This window comes from Rhinolophus sinicus, linkage group LG03 (assembly GCF_036562045.2).
Source record: "Rhinolophus sinicus isolate RSC01 linkage group LG03, ASM3656204v1, whole genome shotgun sequence".
Classification (NCBI taxonomy): domain Eukaryota; kingdom Metazoa; phylum Chordata; class Mammalia; order Chiroptera; family Rhinolophidae; genus Rhinolophus; species Rhinolophus sinicus.
Genome location: NC_133753.1, coordinates 136,996,697 through 137,018,129, shown reverse-complemented (window position 1 = coordinate 137,018,129; position 21,433 = coordinate 136,996,697). Strand labels below are relative to the sequence as shown.

The following is a 21,433-nucleotide window of genomic DNA, read 5'->3' as shown; positions in this document are numbered from 1 at the left end:
GTGTAGGGTATACTGTGCCTCTTCTGTGTGCAGTTGCCAGTGCATGCAATAGACGGAAAGCACAATTGGTATGCTGACCCCCCAAGAGAAAAGCAGTATCTGAGAAAACACTGAAATAATTACTAAATGTTTGTATAAAAGAGGCATGTGATAGTTACAGGAGAAGGGAAAGAGAAGGAAAGGAAGAGAGAAATCGTTCTTAGATGATTATAAAATATATCTTATTTGCCTGAGAGAGTTAAAGTGCATTGGCTACGCTTTTTAAAAACTGGTCTTAATTACCCCTGAGACCAGAATTCCATATGAGGTAAATATGTTTTTAGATAGTTTTCTAAAATATGTATAATTTACTCAAGGAAAAAAAGGACTGTGTCCTCTGGAGCCAATCTAGCCCCATAGGTAAATACAAATTTAAGTAGATTCCTAAGAAGTATATTATGGACAGTGGTTGATGGAGTGGAATGTCTATGAAGAAGCTGGGAAGGTCCGTCAGTTAAGTACATAATAAAAATGTATTGGAAAAATACATCATTTTCTCAGTGGACTATAATTGGCTATGCATAGTAAAAAGTCTTATTTTCAAAAACGTATTCCACATCCACAGAGTTTTAAATCTCAATAACTGCGTTATATTTAAAACTCAAAATGCTAAGCAATATTAGTGAGAGTGACAGAACAACCGCATGGTAGATGTCATTCTGTAATTTACAACTCTCTTTGACATCTTCTTTCCTTCTTCTTTTAACAGGCTTCATCTAAAGCCATAGGTGAAAAGTTAAAGAAGATGGAGAACAAAATTCAACTTTCCTTACTAAACAGTTTGATTGATGCTTTCAGAAGTGTCAAACATTTAACTTTAAAATGTATCCTCTTTTATTATCCAGGAAGAACTTTCTATTACAAACAAAAAAAAGAAAGAAAGAAAGAGAAGAATTTAAAGTGTCTAGAGTAACACAATTATCCTGTTCTGCCATTTACACCTTAGTTTGGTGGACGAGCCTTCCCTATTTCACTGACTAAGAGGCTTCCTCCTCCTAATTCTTCATCGTTCTTCCATCCTATCCACTTAGTGTTGGCTTCACTTGTCTCCTTCCCTTATATGGACTTTATTGTACCTGTCATTATGCTCTGTCTGTATTATCCTGTACAAATCATTCTGGGCTGTTGAGCTGTGAACTGTTTTTCTTTGGTTGCTATACGTGTACTCCTGTTATGTCACATACCCCCAGCTGGGCCCTTCACAGTTATGTCAAGATCTGCTCCTTCATCTTGTGTTGACTGGCTATCACATTCCTCCCAAGTACTCTTTCAATCCTCCTCCTCTCTTTAGAGCCTTTCATTCCAACTTTCAACTCCCGACAGTGTTCATTTCTTCCACTTTCCTGAGAGAACTGAGGCCACACGTGCTTCTGCATCATGCACCCTTTCACCCAGAATCTTCCCACGGAACTTCATCCCTTCTCTTGTGCTCTTCCTTCCACCCATCCCTACCTCCTCTGAGACCTTGGTTCTCCACTCTTCTAGCTCTGGAATTCCACCTCCCCACAGGTTCCATCTAACATACTGCGAGTTCTCCATTGCTAAAACAAACTGTCGCTAACTCTGTAAGTTCCTGTCCTTCCTGTTCTGACCCTTTCAGAGCCAAACCCTCTTGAAGGGCAGTTCCTACAAGCTGCCTTCCATTTACCCTCTGCTTTCTGCTCTCAGGACTTCAGGGAAAACTATTAGCACCAAGGTCAGACTGATGTAATTACCAACATTCATGATGTTTTTCTCAATCCTCATCTTCTAGGAGCATTTGCCATATTTAATTCTAGTGGTATGGTTCTCAAAATTCTTGGATCCCCTGACAGGAACCCTTCTGATTCCCCTCCTATCACTCTAATGATTCCTTCTCAGCCATATGCTCTCTTCTGCATCCTCCCTGGCCCCTTAAATAGAGGCTTCTCCACAGAACTTGCCTTGGCCTTCTTCCTGACACTCCCAACAGCCTCTGGTTCAGTAATTACTTCTATCTCTAATGAGTGCTTCTCAAATTTAGGTTCCTGGCCACAACCTCTTTTGAATTCCAGATTTCTATTTCTAATGTCTGGTGAAATACCCAATTTGATGGCCCGGTGACATTTCAAACTCACTATGTTAGAAACAGAAATAATTTTCTTTCCCTCTAAAGTCTATTCCTACTCAGACCTTCAGCTCCATGTAATAACATGACAATCTTCCTGGGAACCCTTGACTAATAATGCTGATGTTGATAACAATGATAATACTACTACTAATTTTACACTTATGAAATTCTTACTATATCACAGCCATTGTTCTAAGATTTCCATGTTTAGTCACTTAATCCTCAAAACAACCCTATAAGGCAGGAACCATTATTAACCCCATTTTACAGATTAGGAAACTGAGGCATAGAGGTGAAGTCCTTTGTTCAAGATCACACAGAAGCTTGATTCCAGGGCCAATACTCTTAACCACTATGCTATCCCGCCTCAAGAAATCTTCAGTATTGTTGGTGGAATTTTAAAGACATATTACAGCTGAGAGAGGCTGAAAGGTATCTTACTCGAGGTATAGAGAATTTGAATTTGGGTGGTGGTTATGGGAATGGAAAGGAGTGTGATTGATGGGGACACATTAGAGCTGACAACAGGAACTGCACTAAACATGTGTCATCTATAGCATCACTAGTAGTAGCTGGGTCTCAGAGACCAGTGAATGGAGATAGGAATAACATACCACAGGGAGTAGAAAGTTCCCTTTTCTATCTACTGGGGAAGGTAGATTCAATTCTGTTTTTTATGGGCGCTATAGATGTCAGAGAGGAGATCAGAAGGTATTCGCAAAATGGAGATGATTTGACAATAACTTTTCTTTTGTTAAACAATATCTAGTATGCAGTGTGGCTAGTTTGAGTGGTTATGGGACTGATGTCTGAATTGCTGTTTTACATTCATATATACCTTTCTATTGATTATTTAACCAAATGCTTACTACATTTTACCATTGCACATAATATGCACTCAGTTCTGGTACTAGAACTTATGTTTTTGTGAAGACAAGACACAGTTACATTAAATAAGGTCATGAGTTAATAAATAACATGTAAATGTAATAAGGCAATGGGCGTAGTTGTTTAAATCATGGGTTTTGGGGTCTAGGTAAAACTGGGTTCTAATATCAGCCTTGCTTTGTGACCTTGGGCAAGTCCTTTATCCTAGAAAAAAGACTCTCATTTTTCTCATCTGCAAAATGTGGGTGATAATACCGAATTAACAGCGCTGTCATGAAGAAGAAAAGAGATGATGCATGTGAAGTGCTCAGCACAATGCCTGGCACATAATCCCATAAAAAACTGAGAAGGGGAAAAAGATGAATGTCAACTGAGGAGAGCAAATGCATCATTATATGTTCAGAAGTGGAGCTCACTAGTGGCCAGGGTTGGGGTACGGTGCAGATTCCAGTTGGAACTTAAAGAAAAGATGGATCTTAAATAAGCAGAAAGAGCATTTCATGTAGATAGCAAAACCGAGCATATCAAGAGGATCTAAGATGGTACAAAGTGAGGACTATTACAACAGCAGAATCTACAGAATTGTTATTGTGGATTAGGCAGAGAGTACCACTAAAGATGATTTGAGTTTTGGAGTCTTCATGAGCAAAATACTCTTGCTACTGGTAGACATCCATAAGCTAGGAATGGAAACTATTTTTAAAAGAAAGACTACATGTTCAGATTGAAATATACTGAGTTTGGGGTTATGATGGGACAACTTTCAATATCCAAGAGGGTAAAATGAGAGAACAGACTTGGGACAAAAGGCATAACTAGAGATTTTTTTAGCTCCTCAAGGGAAAGAATTAGGTCTTTCTCTTTTTGTCCCTCAGAGCACATGGGATTGTGCTTTGAGCATTCTAAGTACACAATACATTGTTGCATGTAGGAATGAAAATAAAGATTTTGGAGTTATCTTCACTGAGGTGATAGTTACAATGGTGGCATAGATTAGTTCTCTAAAGAAGAATACAGTTGGGAGGTACACCCAAACATTGAAGACAAAGATGAAAATTGAACATGAGCCAGAAGGGAATATTAAATGGTAGTCAAGACAGCACTGGGATAAACGCATTGAAAAGGTGGAAGACCAAGGTGAGGCTATTGATGTCTTCAAGGAGCAAGTTGAATAAAATAGTACAGATGGAATCCACAAAGAATTAAGATTGAATAAAAGTGGGGCATAAATGGAGGCAACAGATGTAAGCATGACTGAGATTGATGGGGAATAAAGAAAACTCACTCCACTCTTCTTAAAATGTGTCAGTATACGATGCATGGAATAGACATGCGTCATAGGTATGCAAGCATTTATAAGTGCACGCATGCATGAATATGTGAACAAATGAACAGAGTGAATCATTCATATTAAATACAATAAAAATACCATATCTTGATTTCTTCTTACTTAATTAGAAAATTTCCACCTTCATTTCCATGCCCTGGGTGTGTAAATAGCTGCAAACATACCTATAGGTGACTAACTTGGTCAACCCTTGTAAGATAAAAACTGATCTCTTTCTAACATATTACTCTTTTACCTGTTGTTATGGGGAAAGACCTACAGAGGAAGTTATATCACTAAGATTTAGACTGTGAGAGGGGGAATATTTATGAATAAATACAAGAAATATAATTTTCTTGTCGATTGTTTTAGTGTAAGGTATAACCCTTCCAAGTGGGTGGCTCCAAGTGGCTCCCATCTGGATAGTATCTTTTATTAAAACAAATTGTTTTTTATATTTGAAAAATGTATAATTTTATCATTATGGAGAAAAGTCTGCACAATATCATTATAATATGAAAAGCAAACATGACTTATGGAAACAAAGAACACCTGAAATCAATAAGCATCTATTTATTTTTCCTCCTATAATGAGAAACAGATATCAAAAAATATTTTAGGAATGGGTTTGCCTTTTTTTAATGCTATGAAATTCATGCTGAGTGGAGAAAACTCATGCTTGAAACATTCAACTTATAGTACATTTTCAAGGTGAATTACTAAATTCTCAAAACCTGACCTTCTAATGAAGGCACTGATGCAAGCAGAGAGTTGGTGAAGAAAACCACAAAGATATAAAAATGCACAGATATATGACCAGCTAGGGACAAATTTTGATGGAATTATCACCAGATCTCTACAGACAAGGCACATCTATCAAACATGCCTATCATAAGCTTTGATTCCATTAATTCCCCGAGAAAAGACATCAGGTAGAGTTCTGGATACCAGGTGTGTCAACACTAAGAGATTCTGATATTATGATATCTTTCACATAGAAACCCGAACACAACCCAACCAGATGCAGAAGTGAGTTTCCATTGGGAATGCTACCTACCCTTTTACTACTGGTATCATTATTTAAACGTTTTATGTAGGAGAAACTGAAGGCCAAAAAAGAACATGCCTGCACTTAATTTCAAATGACAGCTAATATAGTGCATTAAAGGTGTAATACTATACACATGGTAGTTATATATAAATAGTAACATTAAAAGGGGTTACAACATCCCTAAGACATCCTAAGTCTAAAACACTTAAAAAGCACATTTGCAGTACAACTTATCTTAAATTATTTTAATTGGTTTCAGGAAGGCTTCAGATTAGTGATGGGCTTTGACTTTTTCTGATTATAAAAGAGAAGCACAGATGAATGCTTTTTAGGCAGCGTAATATCATTCCCAGTTAGACTACCATGTAACCTGTGTTACTTAAATGTCATTAACTATTAACAAATGTTATTTTCATGTAAGTGGATTATGTAAATTTTGTTTTTCTAAAGTTGTTAGTTCTCTTAATAAATATAACTGATGCAAAATGTCTTTTTTGTTGTTGTTCTTTCTTGAATTCATAATCCAGAACTTTTTCAAAGAGAAAGGGGTGGAGGTGGGGAGACACAGTGACACTTGAATACTTAGCAACCATTTTACTGTTGAGGGTTTTATTTTAATAGTATGAAAAATAATCCAGTTATATTCCTTAGCTCGAATACTTGCAAATAACTTATGTGAAGACAAAATCAAGTAAATCTGTCGGTGGTGAAGTTCATTTTTCTATGTGTTATCTAAAGATAAGCCAGCCTGTACTATTAGATTTCCACTGACATAACTGTGCATGAATTCTGATCTGATTTGGTATTACATGGTGCAAAAGGTGACACATTTCCTCTAATATACCCCATTAAAAGGAAAGAAATTGCAAAAGTATGAAATCTGAGGACCTTGATTCAGAAACTATGCAACTTTGAGGTCAGCTCAATGGAAAAAAAAAAGAACTTGTTCAACTACCCCAGACACTGAAGGTTGTGACAAGCCAACGTAATACCCTGGGCAGTTACTCTGTTGGATAATCAATAAAATCTTAACATTATCAGACTCCAACAGCTGTATGTTCGTTTATTATATTGCCTTGTATGTCTACAAAATATTAAAGTGTAGAATCACAGAGAATACACATGCTGTCCCCATTCCCAAATTACTGCTGATCAGAATACTCGGCTAAGATACCAGAACCAAAAAATATCATTTATGTGCATAACGTGCTGAATATTGATTTTTAACATCCACATAATGCTACCTCACTTCAGCAGAAAAAACGTTAGCTCCAACGATCCCAGAAAAGAGTCTTGACTGAGCTACTTACAGTTTCTACAACGAAATTTTTAGAGATATTAGTGATCTTTTAAATCCCATGAGAAATGTCCTTGAACAAATTAGTAAAACACAGGATGTGAACTGCTGGCAATTTCAAATTACATTTTCTAAAGTGTAGGACCTCTTACATTTTAAGAAGGAAATGCTCTGCAACCTCCTTTCCTCACTTGACTTTTTTATTTTTGGCAGCCAGTAAGTAAGCAAAGCCTGACTTCCAAAACACAGGGCAGTGGCATTTTGTCCTCCCTCATCGGTGGCGGACAGTGGATATCCATTACAATTTAAACAGGAATTTTAAAAGGTTTCGTTACAACTCCTTCCTAACCCACAACTAGTTTTAGGGGAGAGCTCAGCTAGAAGGTGAAATTTTTGGACTGAATCCTTATCTATGAGCAAAGCAAAAGAGGAGAGATTTAGGTAGCCCTTTGAGATTTCAGCAGAGAAGTCGAGAATGACAGTTCATCCAGTCCTTTGTTGCTTCTAATTTTGTAAATTAAAAACAGAAAATGAAATAAAAATGTATAAGATGACAACACTTGGATATACCCGGCAACTTGAAAGTGCTGCATTTTATTTTTTATGTAACCTAATTCAGCACTACATGCTGATAAACCTTAGAAAAAGAGTCTCCTGATAGGCAATAGGCCCCATGTTTCTTAATGTATAGGACAGCTACTAGAAAGCTTTTTCTCTTTGGAAATTGTGGCTGGTTTTATTTTCCAAAGATAGCCACACAATCTCCCATCCCTTAGATTCTTACACAATCTGACCTTGACACTGCTGATTAAGAGGTAGAATTGAATTTGTCCTCTCTTTGAATTTGGGCTGGACTTAGCGATTTGCTTGACTACTAGGGTATGACAGAAGTGACATTTTGGGACTTCCATGGCTGGGTCATAAACAGCCTTGCAACTTCGACTTGGATCTCCTGAAACACTTGCTTTTGGATTCTCCCTCTCAGAATCGAGCTGCCACATTAGGAGAAGCCAGCAACAACTTCCTGTCATCAGCGCCATCTTGAATGTCCAGCCTAGTCGAGCCTTTAGACGACCACAGTCTCAAGTATCTGGCTAGAACCACATGAGAGATTAGGGCAAGAACTGCCCAAGTGAGCCCATTTAATCCAATGAAAGAATGGAAAGTCATTGCTTTAGATCACTAATTTATGTGTGTATGAGTGTGGGGTGGGAGATTGTTATGCCAAAAATGGTGGCATTAGAGGGAGACAGATGAGAGTTTGAAGTTTGGTTGTTCCACTTCTTTTGTGACTTTCAGTGAGTTACTTTATGTCTCAGAGGTGTCAGTCTTTTCATCTAAAATACAGTGACAATAGTAGCTGCTTCTCAAGTGACCCATGTTCCTCCAGTATCATATTTTCCTAATGATTCTTAGATCAAAGCCAAAACAAGCATGGTTACTATATACCTTTTGCTCTGAACCAACCCTGAGGCATTAAAAATATTTTACCGCCTTTTATATTGACACTTCTTGCTTCCACATTGGATTTGTGCTGACTTATTGAAAGCACACCAAATGGGTAAAAGGCACTGTATATGGACCTATTGCCATCATTTTCCCAAATACTCTCCCAAGACCTAGTGCCCAGGGGAAAGAGGGTGGGATAGGCATATTTCTCTGTTGATACAGAACAGAATGGGCTATGGTTATGGCAAAATGGCATTCCAATTGCCCTGGTTGTCCTCTCTAGGTGGGTTAGCAGGCTTTGCTACAACATGATTGGGAAGAAAAATTAATTAGAGGATTTGTTTCCTGATCTCATTTTCTTTACCATCAGACAAGTCACCTAAATCCTAGACTTAGCTACTTCTCTATTAGATAACTTGTTTCTAGGCTCAACTACTTCTCCATTTTAGTCACATTATCTGGTTTCTAATCTTAACTACATCCCCATTAGCCAAGGTAATCTTTCTGGTACTGAAACATGGGAACGATATTTGATAAGCCAACACACAGTTACTGTGAACATAAAATAAGGTAAGGAAGGGAAAGTATTATACTTTGCAACGTGTGAAGTGCTACACAAATATAAGGATATCTCAGCTAGGCATCTCACAGTCATCCACAACCCTAAATTTTCCCTTACTCTGTTCAACATAATTTTTTTCAACAATCTTATTACATTTACTATTAAAAATACCTTTCAGATTTGTTTCTTTCTATTATCGTTATTACTATTTAAGTGCATGATGCCACTATTTCTTGCCCGGGCTACTGTAGCAACTCCTAGCATATTTCCTTACTTCAAGTTTTATTTCCTGCTTATACCACCCTCTGCCCTATTGCCAAAGTTTTCCCTTAAAGCACAAATTTCATGACACTTCTCTACTTTAGAACTACCTTTGATTCCTCATTGTTTAGAGAATATGATTCGAATTCCTTAGATGATGCGTAAAGCCTTCTCAATCTTAAATTTACCTTCAAGTGTCATTTACCTCCAATGCCACCCCTGTGCTTTATGCTCCTACCATATCACACTTCCTCTTACATTCTCACTCATCCTTTGAGACCCAAACTAAATGCCTTTTCCTCGGTGCAACATTTGCTGACAATTCTTTGAAAATAGTCACCCTCCCGTTTTTCCCATCCAAACTGTTCATGACTTTATTACATTTTCTCACTGCATTATAATTATTAGTTTACATAACCAAGGGTCCCATCAGACAGTGACTCCTGAAAGGCTCCTACTGGGTCATTTATCTTTGTCTACTCAGTGACTTGTCCCTCAATATATGTTTATGGAAAAAAGCATCATTTTTCAATTAGAGAGACACAATAACAAATGGTATCTGAAATTGGGCTTCAAGAGGTGGGAGTAGGTCTGTGAATGCAGAAAGAAAAAATACATATATACTATAAATAGAAATCCTTTCTGAAACTTTGATTACTTTTTATAAAAAAATCATGTTTCATGTCAAATTATAATATTCAGACACTGATTCTCACAGAGTGGTATGGAATGGGATGCTGTATGTATCAGCCTACACTATGTTGCAGGAACAAAGACCTCAAAATCACAGACGCCTGTAAAAACACAGGTTCATTTTTTGCTAACACTACATGTCCACACGGATTTGCTCCGTGTCACCTTTATTCCAAAACTCAGGCTGAAGGACAACCTCCTGTGTGGACAGTTCCAGCTGTATTTCAGAAGGAAAAGAGAGATGGCAGAGCCAAGGATGGCTCTTGAACCTTCTGCTTGGAACGGCATAAGTTAGTCCAAGTGCGTCACCTGGTTAAGCCTGAGATCAGCAGGCAGGAAGGGTGTTTTGAACAAAAGGCAGTCTACCAAAGATGTTACTGAAGGTAAACAGACAGGTGCCATTGTCACTACCATGTTAAGACCTCTAGAATAGTTTCCTATTGGTAGACATCTAAGAAAACGCCCTGCTAGCACGATTACAGAAATACATCTGTTTACTTTGAGGCTAGCTAAAGTTGGAAAATTTCAAAGAAAAAATAGTACCATGAAGTTTTTATATCTATTGTTTTTATATTAATTATGGAGTGTTATGGAACATAAAAGTACAGTATTTCTTGCATGGTAAGAATCTGGCCAACTGAACCATGAACCAATAAAATTGAGGGAATACCTATGGCTGCCTACTCTGAAAATCTATTAGACCTTATAGATTTTTTTTAAAAGATAAAGACATCTTGCTTTATAAAGACTGGCCCTTTACCCAGCTTTGGATTTGCCCCAAAGAAAAAAAAGACTTGTATTAAGTTCATCATATCACCAAGAAAAATAACCTACATGCCACTGGAAATATTTTGGTGAAGCCACATTCTTCTATCAAATGATAACACTCTGAGAATTTCTGGTATTTCTTTAATATTTCCCTTTTCATGTAATCTAATGAAAACAGATACCGTTATTTGCATAGCCAACTCCTGTTGGCAAGTTATTATAATCAAGAAATAATTTCTACTTCATGAACTTCCTTTAGAATCTGCAGAGTCAATTTCTTTAACATGGTGAAGAATTTCTTTGCCAAACAAACTTTGAGGCAGAATAAAAATCTTGGCACTCTGGGCTCAGATGGAGCATCTGTGATGCTTGGCAACACATCTGGTTCTACTGCTTTGGTGAAGAAACATGCTCCTCATCTCAACATACAGTGGTGTCAGCTGGTGTCAGCGACGCTGCCAGCGATCCTGAAAAAACTGTGTCTATTTCTACGAACGTTGTCAACCTCCTGAGAGCCAGGGCTGACATGCTGCTATTTCAGGAGGTTTTGTCAAGAAATGGGAGTATGAGAGGAAGTTCACTGCTGCAATACAGAAGTTGACTAGCTTTCCAGAGGACCTGTCTTGAAACATTTGGTTGACCATCAAATGAAAGCTTTTTTTTGAGGCAAAGGGAATCCAATTATTAGAGTAACGCAACAGCAAAAAGTAGTGTTTGTTTATTTGATGGCTATTCTTGCCAAATTAGGTAAATCTTTCCATTTAAATTCTTTTAGCTCAACTGCCACACTGAAAGGGCATGTCGCAGGCAGGTATCTACCTAAACATTCCAAGGCTGGATAAGTGCTTCTGCAAACTAGAGGAAGGAGTGACAAAGTGTGCCAATTTGTTTACAGATAGAAACCTGCAGACAGCTGGAATCATTAGATGTAATTCTTTGAACACTAATTTTGCCTCCAATGACCTAATGTGGAATGATGAATATTTAATCCTTTTCTTTTAAAAAATAATGTAGCTCTAACAATGCAGAATTTTCAAAAGACAATCTCATTGATACAATATGAATTCAACAAGGATTCTGGAGAACTTTAGGAATCCCACAATGCCTAGCACTCATCTCATAGCGCCACAGCAGCTCCCATTTTGTTTGTTACTGTTTTCTTTTGCCAACTCAGTGTTTTAAACCCTCACTGCCATGAAATTGAAAAGTCATAGTCAAACAGATGTCAAAAATAACAAGCCGATTGCTGTGTCAAAAACCACTCCATAATTTCAATATTAAAGCCAAACATCAGCCTTCTTGTAAAGGCTTATGTTTGAGCTGAATTAAATTTAATTTTGCTTACAAAATTTGCATTTATTTTATGTGTTTGAGGAAAATAAGCATTAATGCCGAGAGGAAGGTGGTGAGCGCAATAGAGATATGACTTTATAAAGATACTTTATAGTCTCTCTAAAATAATTCAATTTTCATTACAAAAAATGGAATGATTGTGTGTGTGTGTGTGTGTGTGTGTGTGCACGCGCTTTTGTTTTCTTCTGAGGAGAAAGTCTATGGCTTTCTTTAGATTCAAAGGATCTGTAACCTAAATAAGGCTAATACCCTCTGCCCTGGAGCTTTGTAGAGTGAAACATTTTAAGGCATGGAACAAATGTTTTAAGGAAGTGAAATTCTTTTCTATTGAAAAATGAAGCTAACCATGCCTTGATACTTTACTCACCAATTAATAAAACAGGCTCTTAAATGGGAAAGGAACCAGCTGCACTAGAGATGGGAAGTAACCCACTCTCATTTTCGGACAAGCTTTTCTGAAATAAAAACTGAGGGAAATTGTATTAAAATATTTGATCTGTTAGGTACTGTTTTTAATTTACATATCGAATGAAGAACCTGTAGCCATATTTATGTAGAAGAGTGGAACTAAGATAACAAGGAAATATTAGCGCAGATCTAGTACTTTCAAATATAGTATTTTTTGAGAAGAATAAAAATGCAGTTGGTAGGCACTTGTTATTAGTTCCCATTGCTGCTGTAATGAATTACCATAAACCTAGTGGCTTAACACAAATTTATTATCAGACAGTTCTGCACTTCAGAAGTCAGGAATGGGTTTCATTGAGCTAAAATCAAGATGTGGTCATGGCTGCATTTCTTTCTGGAGGCTCGAGGGGAGAATCCATTTTCGTGGAACATATTGTACCATGACAGTAAGATATACCTCAGTTTATACATACCTCTGGTGTGAGATGTTTCCTTATAATCTTTGAAAGGACGTGTCTAAGCAGGAAGGCTTTCCTCATTTGTTTGTTGTAGGATAGTTATATCACAGACTAGCAATAAATATATTCAAGAAACACAAAGACTTTTCTGTTTTTGTTCTAGAGCACAGGTGGTTCTAGATGGGTGTAGTAAGCCGAATTATGAGACAGCTACCAAGATTCCCATTTCCTAGTATAAATGTCCTGTATAATCCACTTCCCTTGTATGTAAGGGAATTTAGGAATATGATAGGATAGTCATGCCCATGATTAGATTATGTTATATGGCACAGATGACTTTTCAAAAGGTAGATTATCTTTGGTGGGCCTGACCTAATCAGGTGAGTCCTTAAAAGGGACTAGGCTCTTCTGAAGAGAGTTTTGAAGTGTGACAGAGACCTGACACAAAGGGAATTCCCAATTGATGGATATAAAGACAGAGGGGGCCATGGAAATGGCCACGAAGAGTGAAAAGCCAACAAGAAAACAACTTCCGTCTTCTAACTGCAGGGAACTGAATTCTAGCAACAAATTGAATGCGCTTGAAAGTAGATTCTTCTGCAGAGTCTCTCGATGAGAATTCAGCTTCACTGGTACCTTAAGTGTGAGACTCTGGGCAAAGAACTCAGTTGAACCATGCCTGGACTTCTGACCTTCTGAACGGAGAGCTAATAAATGTGTACTGTTTTAAGCCTCTAAGTTTGTGGTATTTGTCACACAGCAATAGAAAACTGATGAACTGATACAATGGTATTACAATTAAATGTGTGAGTTAGGATTTTTTTAAAAGAATTATTTTTCTTGTCTCTTCTGTCCCTGCCTTTCTATAAAGCTTTGATCTGTTTCCCCACCATGCAGTTATTTCACTGAATAGAACCAGAAAACGCCATATTGTCAGATTAAAATCTGCTCTCCTATCTCTTTTTATCTCTCACAGTTGATTTGAGATGCAGAGACATATGCATTTTGGGTATATTATATACATGCTTAGGGCTGGAGAATCAAACTGGAGAACACAGATTTCGAGAATTAAAGCAAACAATCCGCGTATTTTGAAGTAACGCAGCTATGTTTCATTTGCTGCATCTAGTTACCTTGACACACAGTAACCTTGACATAACGGTTGAAGGAAAAAGGAGAAGCAATGTAAGCATAAATGCCTGGGTACTTTCATATCTTTTACCAATAAACATTACTAGACTGCCATGCATGAGTCCATGCTTTTCCTGAGGAAAACCTGCTTCTACCTTCTGCTTGCTGATATTGCAGCTGGATTCTATTACGAGGGCAGGACACACCATGGGAAGCACGCCTCAACTTTTTAAGCTACAAAACGAAAGCTGATCTTCATTAATTAGATGTCTAGATTATGCAGATTGACCACTGTACCATATAAAGCATAGTGAAAAACACTATTACATGGCTTGTTGATAGCTCCACCTAGGTAATTTAGCGAAGCCTTATTTACTAAGATAGCCTATTAGCCACAAAGGCAGAATTTTTGTATCAGGTCAAAAATCAGATCAAACTGTGACTTTGTGGTTGAGGGCTGAGAAAATGCTCTCTACAGCAAAGGGCATTGAGAATGCAGTGTGTCTTCCTAACATTTAACACAGGAAAACTTTCATCTCCAGTACAGCTTAACATGTAATAGGACTAACTACATAATGCAGATAAGTGAAAATATTAACCACTCAATGATTCATAACTAAGACTCACCATTTAAAACCCATGTTCTCTACTTTTGTGAAAACCCTAGAATTGGATTAAGAGAAAAACCACCTCATTTTAGATTTCAGCAAATATCAATGGATTCTGGAATGAAGGAAAAGTCTCAGGATCACAAACCCTCACCTGCATACTAGTTAGCTGTTCAGTAAGAAGGAAGAACTCACATAAAAATACTCAAAAGGCCGTCATGGGCAAAATTTCAAGATCTGGGGATCCAGGTAAATCATGAGTTAGCGTTTATCAACTTTAACCCAAGTCTTCCAGCGTTCTCAAGTCAGCAGTAAAGAAAAGCTATTACAAAAATACTGTGTTAAATAATTATAATCTTTGCTTCAGCTTCTTATACCATCTATATAATTATGCTGAGGGAAAACACTCCAAGCTCAAATGAAATAAACGACTTCAGTTTATGCCCACACAGACCTTGTCAAGTAGCCAATGACTTGCTCTTTCATTGTGAGTGACTAATATCAATGCTGGCTCTAAAGAAAGACACTTTTCATAATCGCCCAACAATCTGCTAAGTGAAAACATATGGATAGGCTTAGGCAAAGCTTGCCAGGGGTCTTTGCTGAATGGAAAACAGGTGCTGTGATTCTGTGCCCCGTAATACCCCATTTACCCCCAAGTCCAAAGGTTATAGGACTAATAGGTGCCTTGTGGTAATCAGGGAAAGCTAAGACACTAGCCCTGGTGAAACATCTGGGACATATTTTACATACTTGCAACATATGCTTCAGGTTCAATTAAAGTGAGGCTTTGGCACATTTATTAATCTTTTTTACTTTTATCCTATAAGAGGACCCACTGACCTGATCCCACTATTATACCATATGAGAAAACAGAGGAATAATGAGAGCTAGAGGTCAGTACCTGCTCGTACGGCAAAACACACATTTGTTTGCTCATGAAATTCCATTACGCGTGACTCTATACACAAACTTTAAATAGAGGAACCAATGAATTTTTTAAAATAGGAAATTACCCTTCTCCCACTTAGACACACTGATAGCCAAGTCTTACAACATTTACCACTGCGAGAGCCAGTTAAGAGATGAAAGCTGGTAAATAGAAATTGAAAGGATCCTATATATTTCCACTTTTTATAGTAAAAACTTTATATTTCAAAACATCCACTCCAAGATTCTTTCCTCTATTTAGGTAAGCCCCTAAAGTCTATTGTAAATTGTTACAGTTGAGATTTTCTTTCTGTTCAGATATGATTTTTATGCTATCAGTTGCTTTATGAGTAAAAAAGAAAAACTTCCTTATATAGCACTCAAATAAAAGGTTGGATTTATGAAAATCAGCTCACAATCCTTTCATATGGCAAACACACTGTTTGCTGGCATCCTGCACAGAAGAATACAGTTGAATTCACACAGTAATTTAAGCACTCCCTTTCAATCAACTTTGGTAACTAGATCTGAAAATGTGTTAGACAGGGGGTGTCAATTTCAGACAACCACACACTAGATTACAAAGATGCTACTCCCAAGATCGGGTATTGTTTCCACCACGCATGTTCTACTTGACATCTATGTTTTGGTGAGCTGGGGAACCAGGTATGCTACGGGTTTCCCACTCCTAACATCCTCTATATTAAAAAAATGACCCTAAAGTGGAGATTAGTGCTACAGAGTACCAACTAACTGGCTAACAAATACAGGTTAACTTCAAGCAGAGACACTGAAGTACTAGACTTCACTAAAGGTTTCCATTTATTAACATTCCTGAGGAAACGCCCGCTGCCAGAATGGATCTTTATGGTGGCTTTAATAATAAAGCAGCAACAAGCAAGGGAAAATGGCTATAAATGGATGGCAGCTCAGTGTTTATCAGCAGAGAAATGATGATTCAGAGCTGGCATGTTGAGTTAAAATACAAGCTCTCTACAGCTCTACAACTGACCTTAACAATAAATCATATCACTTATTGCCAGAAGTGGATGCTCCTGTTATTTAACATTAAAAACAAGCACATATGTGTTTTTGCAGAAAGGAGATTTTGATGGTTTATGTTTGATGATGTCGCTAATGACTAAATGATGTACAGAAGAAAAATTTCACATAAAAGCTCTATGAATTTAAAGTGTGTGAAATAGCATTAGAAGAGAAAGTGTGTGTGTGCGTGTGTGTGTGTGTGTGTGTGTGTGTGTGTGACCATTTTCCTTTTAGCATTGAATATTAGGAAAAAAACCATTTGGGAGGTTAACTAATCACTGTGAATTTTTTTTTTTTTTGACATTTCCAAAGCTTGCTTCCAGCACACAAATTCTTACACTGGACTATAACTGTACATCTCTACTGCAATCAAAGGTCAAGGGCATAAATTAAGATATATTGTTTTTCTCCTTTCTTCAAAAAATTTCACTGCTTCACTATAAGAGAATTCAGATAGATTCCGGTGAAGGTCAAAATTTGGTTTCACATGCTGCACAATGTAGAAATAATGAATGACAATCTCTCTCCCCCATCCCAATCTCACCCGAGGAATTTTTAGATTTTAGACCTAGAAATGCCCAAGGATGATGATAAACCAGCATCACTATCCTGCTTGCCATAGAAAGTTGTTCTTCTGACCCCAGGTGCTGCTGCAGTGTTGCCAGATCATTCTACGTCCTCCCTCCAGTGGTGCCCTCTCCCCAGGGGACAGCCCATCCAAGCAGTACCAGAAACTAGCTGTAATTTACTGTCACCACCATCCCCAAGCCAACCAAAAATCGAAAATTGAACCTCTTTGAACAGGCTCTCGGACGGCTCCCAGTCAAGTCTAGGCAAAGGGCAGTGAGCCCTGGGATTGTGTGAATGCCCTCCGCAGCCCTCTGCACACAATGGGTTCTTATGCTGAGCAAGTCTTTGAAAATTACAGATGACAACATCCATGTTCAACTCATACAGCCTGCTGTTTTTTCTCTTCTCTCTTCCCCCAAAGTGTAGCCCGATTTGTACTACTCAAGATAGGACAAATTTTTGCCCTTCACAAACAGTTGTCACTGCCGTTATCTTCACGAGAGCTATCAACTTCCAGACAAGCTGAATTATTTTTTTTGTTCCTGGCAGAAAAATATTTGACCCAGCTCTGGACAAAAGCGAAGAGGATTTATAGCCCTCTCTCCCTCTTTGCAACATACAGTGGCATTGTTAGGATGATAAACAGCACTGTCCAATTTTCTGGACTCAAACACTTCAACTCCTTTTTTAACTGTCTGTGGAAACAGTGTCACGTCTCCATTTCCCCATCCCCAGGTGCCCAAGTGCTGGGAAAGATAATTACCTTGTCATCTTTCTCATCTTCTTCTTCCTCGTCCTCTAGCATGTCCTCCACTACCTGCAGACAGAAACAGAAGTCGTTTTCATGCTCTTAAAGGAGAGAATTTTGTTCTGTCATTTTGAACCTTTTGGAAATGAAAACTTTATTAACATTTGAAACAAATGCACCGAGAGAGACTTTCATCTAGAGACAGGGATGAGGAAAACGCTATGCCTTTAATTGATTAACACCAGGGAACTGAATCCCAGTCAGGGGAACCCTATTTGTGTGAAATATTCTGTGACAACTTAAAGAATTTGAAATATGCATAAGGTAAATGAACATTAATTGGAGGGATGCTTTAAACCAGGAAATCTCCTTTTTACCTACTCTGCTGTCTATATCAATCAGGCACTTTAAATTTGGAGCTAGATAACTAATCAGAAAACAGCTCTGCTCTAATTTACTTTTCAGCAAACTACGAAAAAACACTATGTCTGTTCATTGATTCATGCTGGTGGTCTACGGCATAAAACTGACAATATCATTCATGGCTTCAATTTCAATTCTTGTGTATAAACGTCAACTCTTGATAATTTCTGTAATATCTTTTTGATTTTGTAGATTACCTGATATGCTAATTTAAAATCTCTGATTTTACAGAAGGATTACATTATGAGAATGGTCATTATTGAAAGAAAATTAGAAATGTATTCAATAATCAAATGTTTATAATTTGTAGGTGGATAGGCATACATGTGTTTAATGGCTCCTAATTTACCTATTTCGGCAGAATAGAATAGTTATATTTTGGATTTGCCAAGTAATTTCCCCTTGTCTCAATCAATATGTAACTGCAGCTATTATGAATAGGACTTCACCCTATTTCAGGTGTTGTATTATGGTTTTACACACACTCACACACACACACCCTCTCCATGGAAACCAAAAGTTAAAAAAAAACAACATTGGGGGAGGGTTATTCAGGTAAGTGACAACTTATGATTCTATTTATACCATTTGATACAATGTCTAATTCTTGTGTCTAATTCTAATACAGACACAGTCTGTTTCTGTATCTCTGAATAAACTCGGAAGAAGCATGGTTATCAAATATTTTTAAACCTTTCTCTCAGAGCTTATAACTTTAGAAGATAGAGACAGCTAGCCCTTCTTTCATGTGGCTTTATGATACAGACAGGAATATGCTTAGTTATTGAGTGAAAATTTCAACAACTCAGATTGTATTATGCAAAGAGTTACATAAACTGAGATAACATGTCAGGACTCACTCTAATAATTTTTCTCAAATATTCTAAAAGCATTAATTAATTTTAAAAAAATCCCAAACACAAACCTCCAGTTTTTATGAACTGATATATGCCCCAAAGCATCTGACAACCTGTGAGAGTGTTCCTAATTTAATGTCATACTTTAAATCTTTTATTTTATATCGAATTTAGTGGTCTTTCATTTGGACGTTCAATATTTCAAAAGAAATACAGTGGCACTATGTGCTGTTTCCAATATCTAGTGAGCGTTTACACTTATTTTGGGAACATATAAAGCAATTCAGTTCAGCAAGAAAGAAGGATTCTAGACTTTCCCTCTATAATTATATTCAGACCCTCTGTAGGCATCTATTATAACCCCTCTCGTCCAAGGAACACAGTGCTAGGTACTGTGGAAATACAAAATCAATAACATAGATAATTCATCTATACTCATGTCAGCCCTCAAATTCAATAGAATTTAAATGGGGACTATCAGATAATTTTTCATGTTGAGTCTTAATTTCCTGAAATGTTGAAGTAGTTGCATCATAAGTATACAGACAACAATAGGTTAACAATGCATAATTGAGGTGCTATATGCCAGGCTATTCCAAATTGGGCTATTTGTGATAGAGGTTTAAATAGGAAAAACAGCCATAATATTTCAGTACATTGTATTGCATCAAAAGAATTCACCTACCCCAGCAATAGCTGAACTAGAACTCACACCCAGACTGTTGGATAGCAGATAGTGAGTTCTCAACTCCTACCCAGTTTGGGGGGGAAAAATTCACCTAATCCTCAAGTTTTTTAAAATGATCATAATTTTTTATCTTTAATGAATGTTTTAAATTTTAGATTTAGATTAAGTAATTTTTAAAGGTTGGTCATTATCTATTTTATTTTTTTTAAATAAAGTTGTATATATTTAAAGTATACCACATGATGATTTGATATCCATTAGATTAAGTACATTTTTTTTGCAAAAATTACCCATGCAAAGTCCTTTATCAAATATGTCACGGAAAATGAAATGAATACTATACTTCTACTCCTGTGCACAAATTTCAACAATATTTTCACAAGTTATTGTTAAGAATGTACATTACATGCCTCCCCTTTTCAGTACTTACTATCATACTGTAGGTGCTAGGAAGGCAGTGTGGTGTTTGGTTGTGCCTAGCAGATTGCAAGTACCTACTGAGTGTTCAAGAAATATTTGTTGATAGAGTGAATAGATGAATGCATCATCTGTTCTTCACATCTTTGAACACACTTTTTGGTAAAGTGTCTATCATATATCTTGCAGAACTAAACTAGCTTGCCTGGAAAGACTTATGCCTAATCAATGATGTAGATTAATAAAAGTAAATATAAAAAAGGCCTTCAAATATTTGCCTGGAAATAGATACCATAAATATTTAACCCTTATTTTAGGATTTGGAGATGTCCACTATATTTAAGTTGATTTTTTAAAATTCAAAATATCATTGAACCATAAAATGAACCAATAACTTAATTTATATGTTACAAATCAGCTGATCCACATCCTATGTTCAAGAATGATGAAAAGTGGTCTACAGAATCAGGGGCTTCATTTGTGAAACCCAAACTGTGCTTACCTTTCACGAGTGGGTAACAGGCTACGCACAATTACTCCACAAACGTGCAGCCAGAACCACCCAATAGAACCATTCGCTTTTACATTTGGCAGAAAACTGTTGTGTTAGTGAGAGGCCTTTGTGTTGTGTTTTAGCACTCTAGTGAGGGCTTTCCCCTCCTCTAGTGCCTTTTTAATGTGACATCATAAACATCTACAAGTGAGGATTTATATATAATACAGATGGTTTCCTAGTGATGCCTTTTAGCTGCTTCAGAATGTATCCCACTATTACATTGTGCTCAGGTGACACTTAAGGAAAATGGAGATAATAGCACATATCCTATGTGTTGATTAAGGATCCAATGAGATCATGTTTTTAAAGTGTTTAGCATGGTTCCTATATCGAAGTAAGTACTCAAAAATGTTAGCTACAAAAAAATAAAAATAACATCAATTTAATAATATTTTAAACATTAATTTTGGAAATTGAACTATGTGTATTTTTTTCCTGTGCAAAACATTCTGTTCCTAATGATATACAAAATTCTGGATCCTATTTCACTGACACTAAGAAACACATACAAGGGCACAAGTAGAGGGCTGTATACAGATTCCCAATTAAAATGATAACACTTTCACAACTAATTTTCAGGCTTTAATGGTCAAATGAAATAGATAGCTTTGAAGGCCAAGAGTGTCTCAGAAGCTGGGCTGTACTTTAAGACGTGAGCACTGCTCGAACGCAGTGAACATAGAAACTGCACTCTGAGTGTTTAAAAACAAATTGTATATGTCACTGAAGTGCATTTAGTGACGGCACAAAATTGCAACCTTTCCCAGAGAACTCAAAAGCACCTACTGTTTAGAAAGAGAGTACTGGAGTTTAACACT

The 21,433-nt window shown here is 37.0% G+C and overlaps 1 protein-coding gene across 26 annotated transcripts in view; it reads right to left on the bottom strand.

The window, feature by feature from the left end:
• Positions 1 to 21,433, bottom strand: part of MCTP1 (multiple C2 and transmembrane domain containing 1) — a 490,830-nt gene that overhangs the window by 49,094 nt on the left and 420,303 nt on the right. For all 26 annotated transcript variants that reach the window (XM_074328730.1, XM_074328722.1, XM_074328714.1 and 23 more), the window contains one exon: positions 17,690 to 17,743. In XM_074328730.1, coding sequence (XP_074184831.1) covers positions 17,690 to 17,743 — 54 coding nt within the window. The remainder of the gene's footprint in view (positions 1 to 17,689; positions 17,744 to 21,433) is intronic.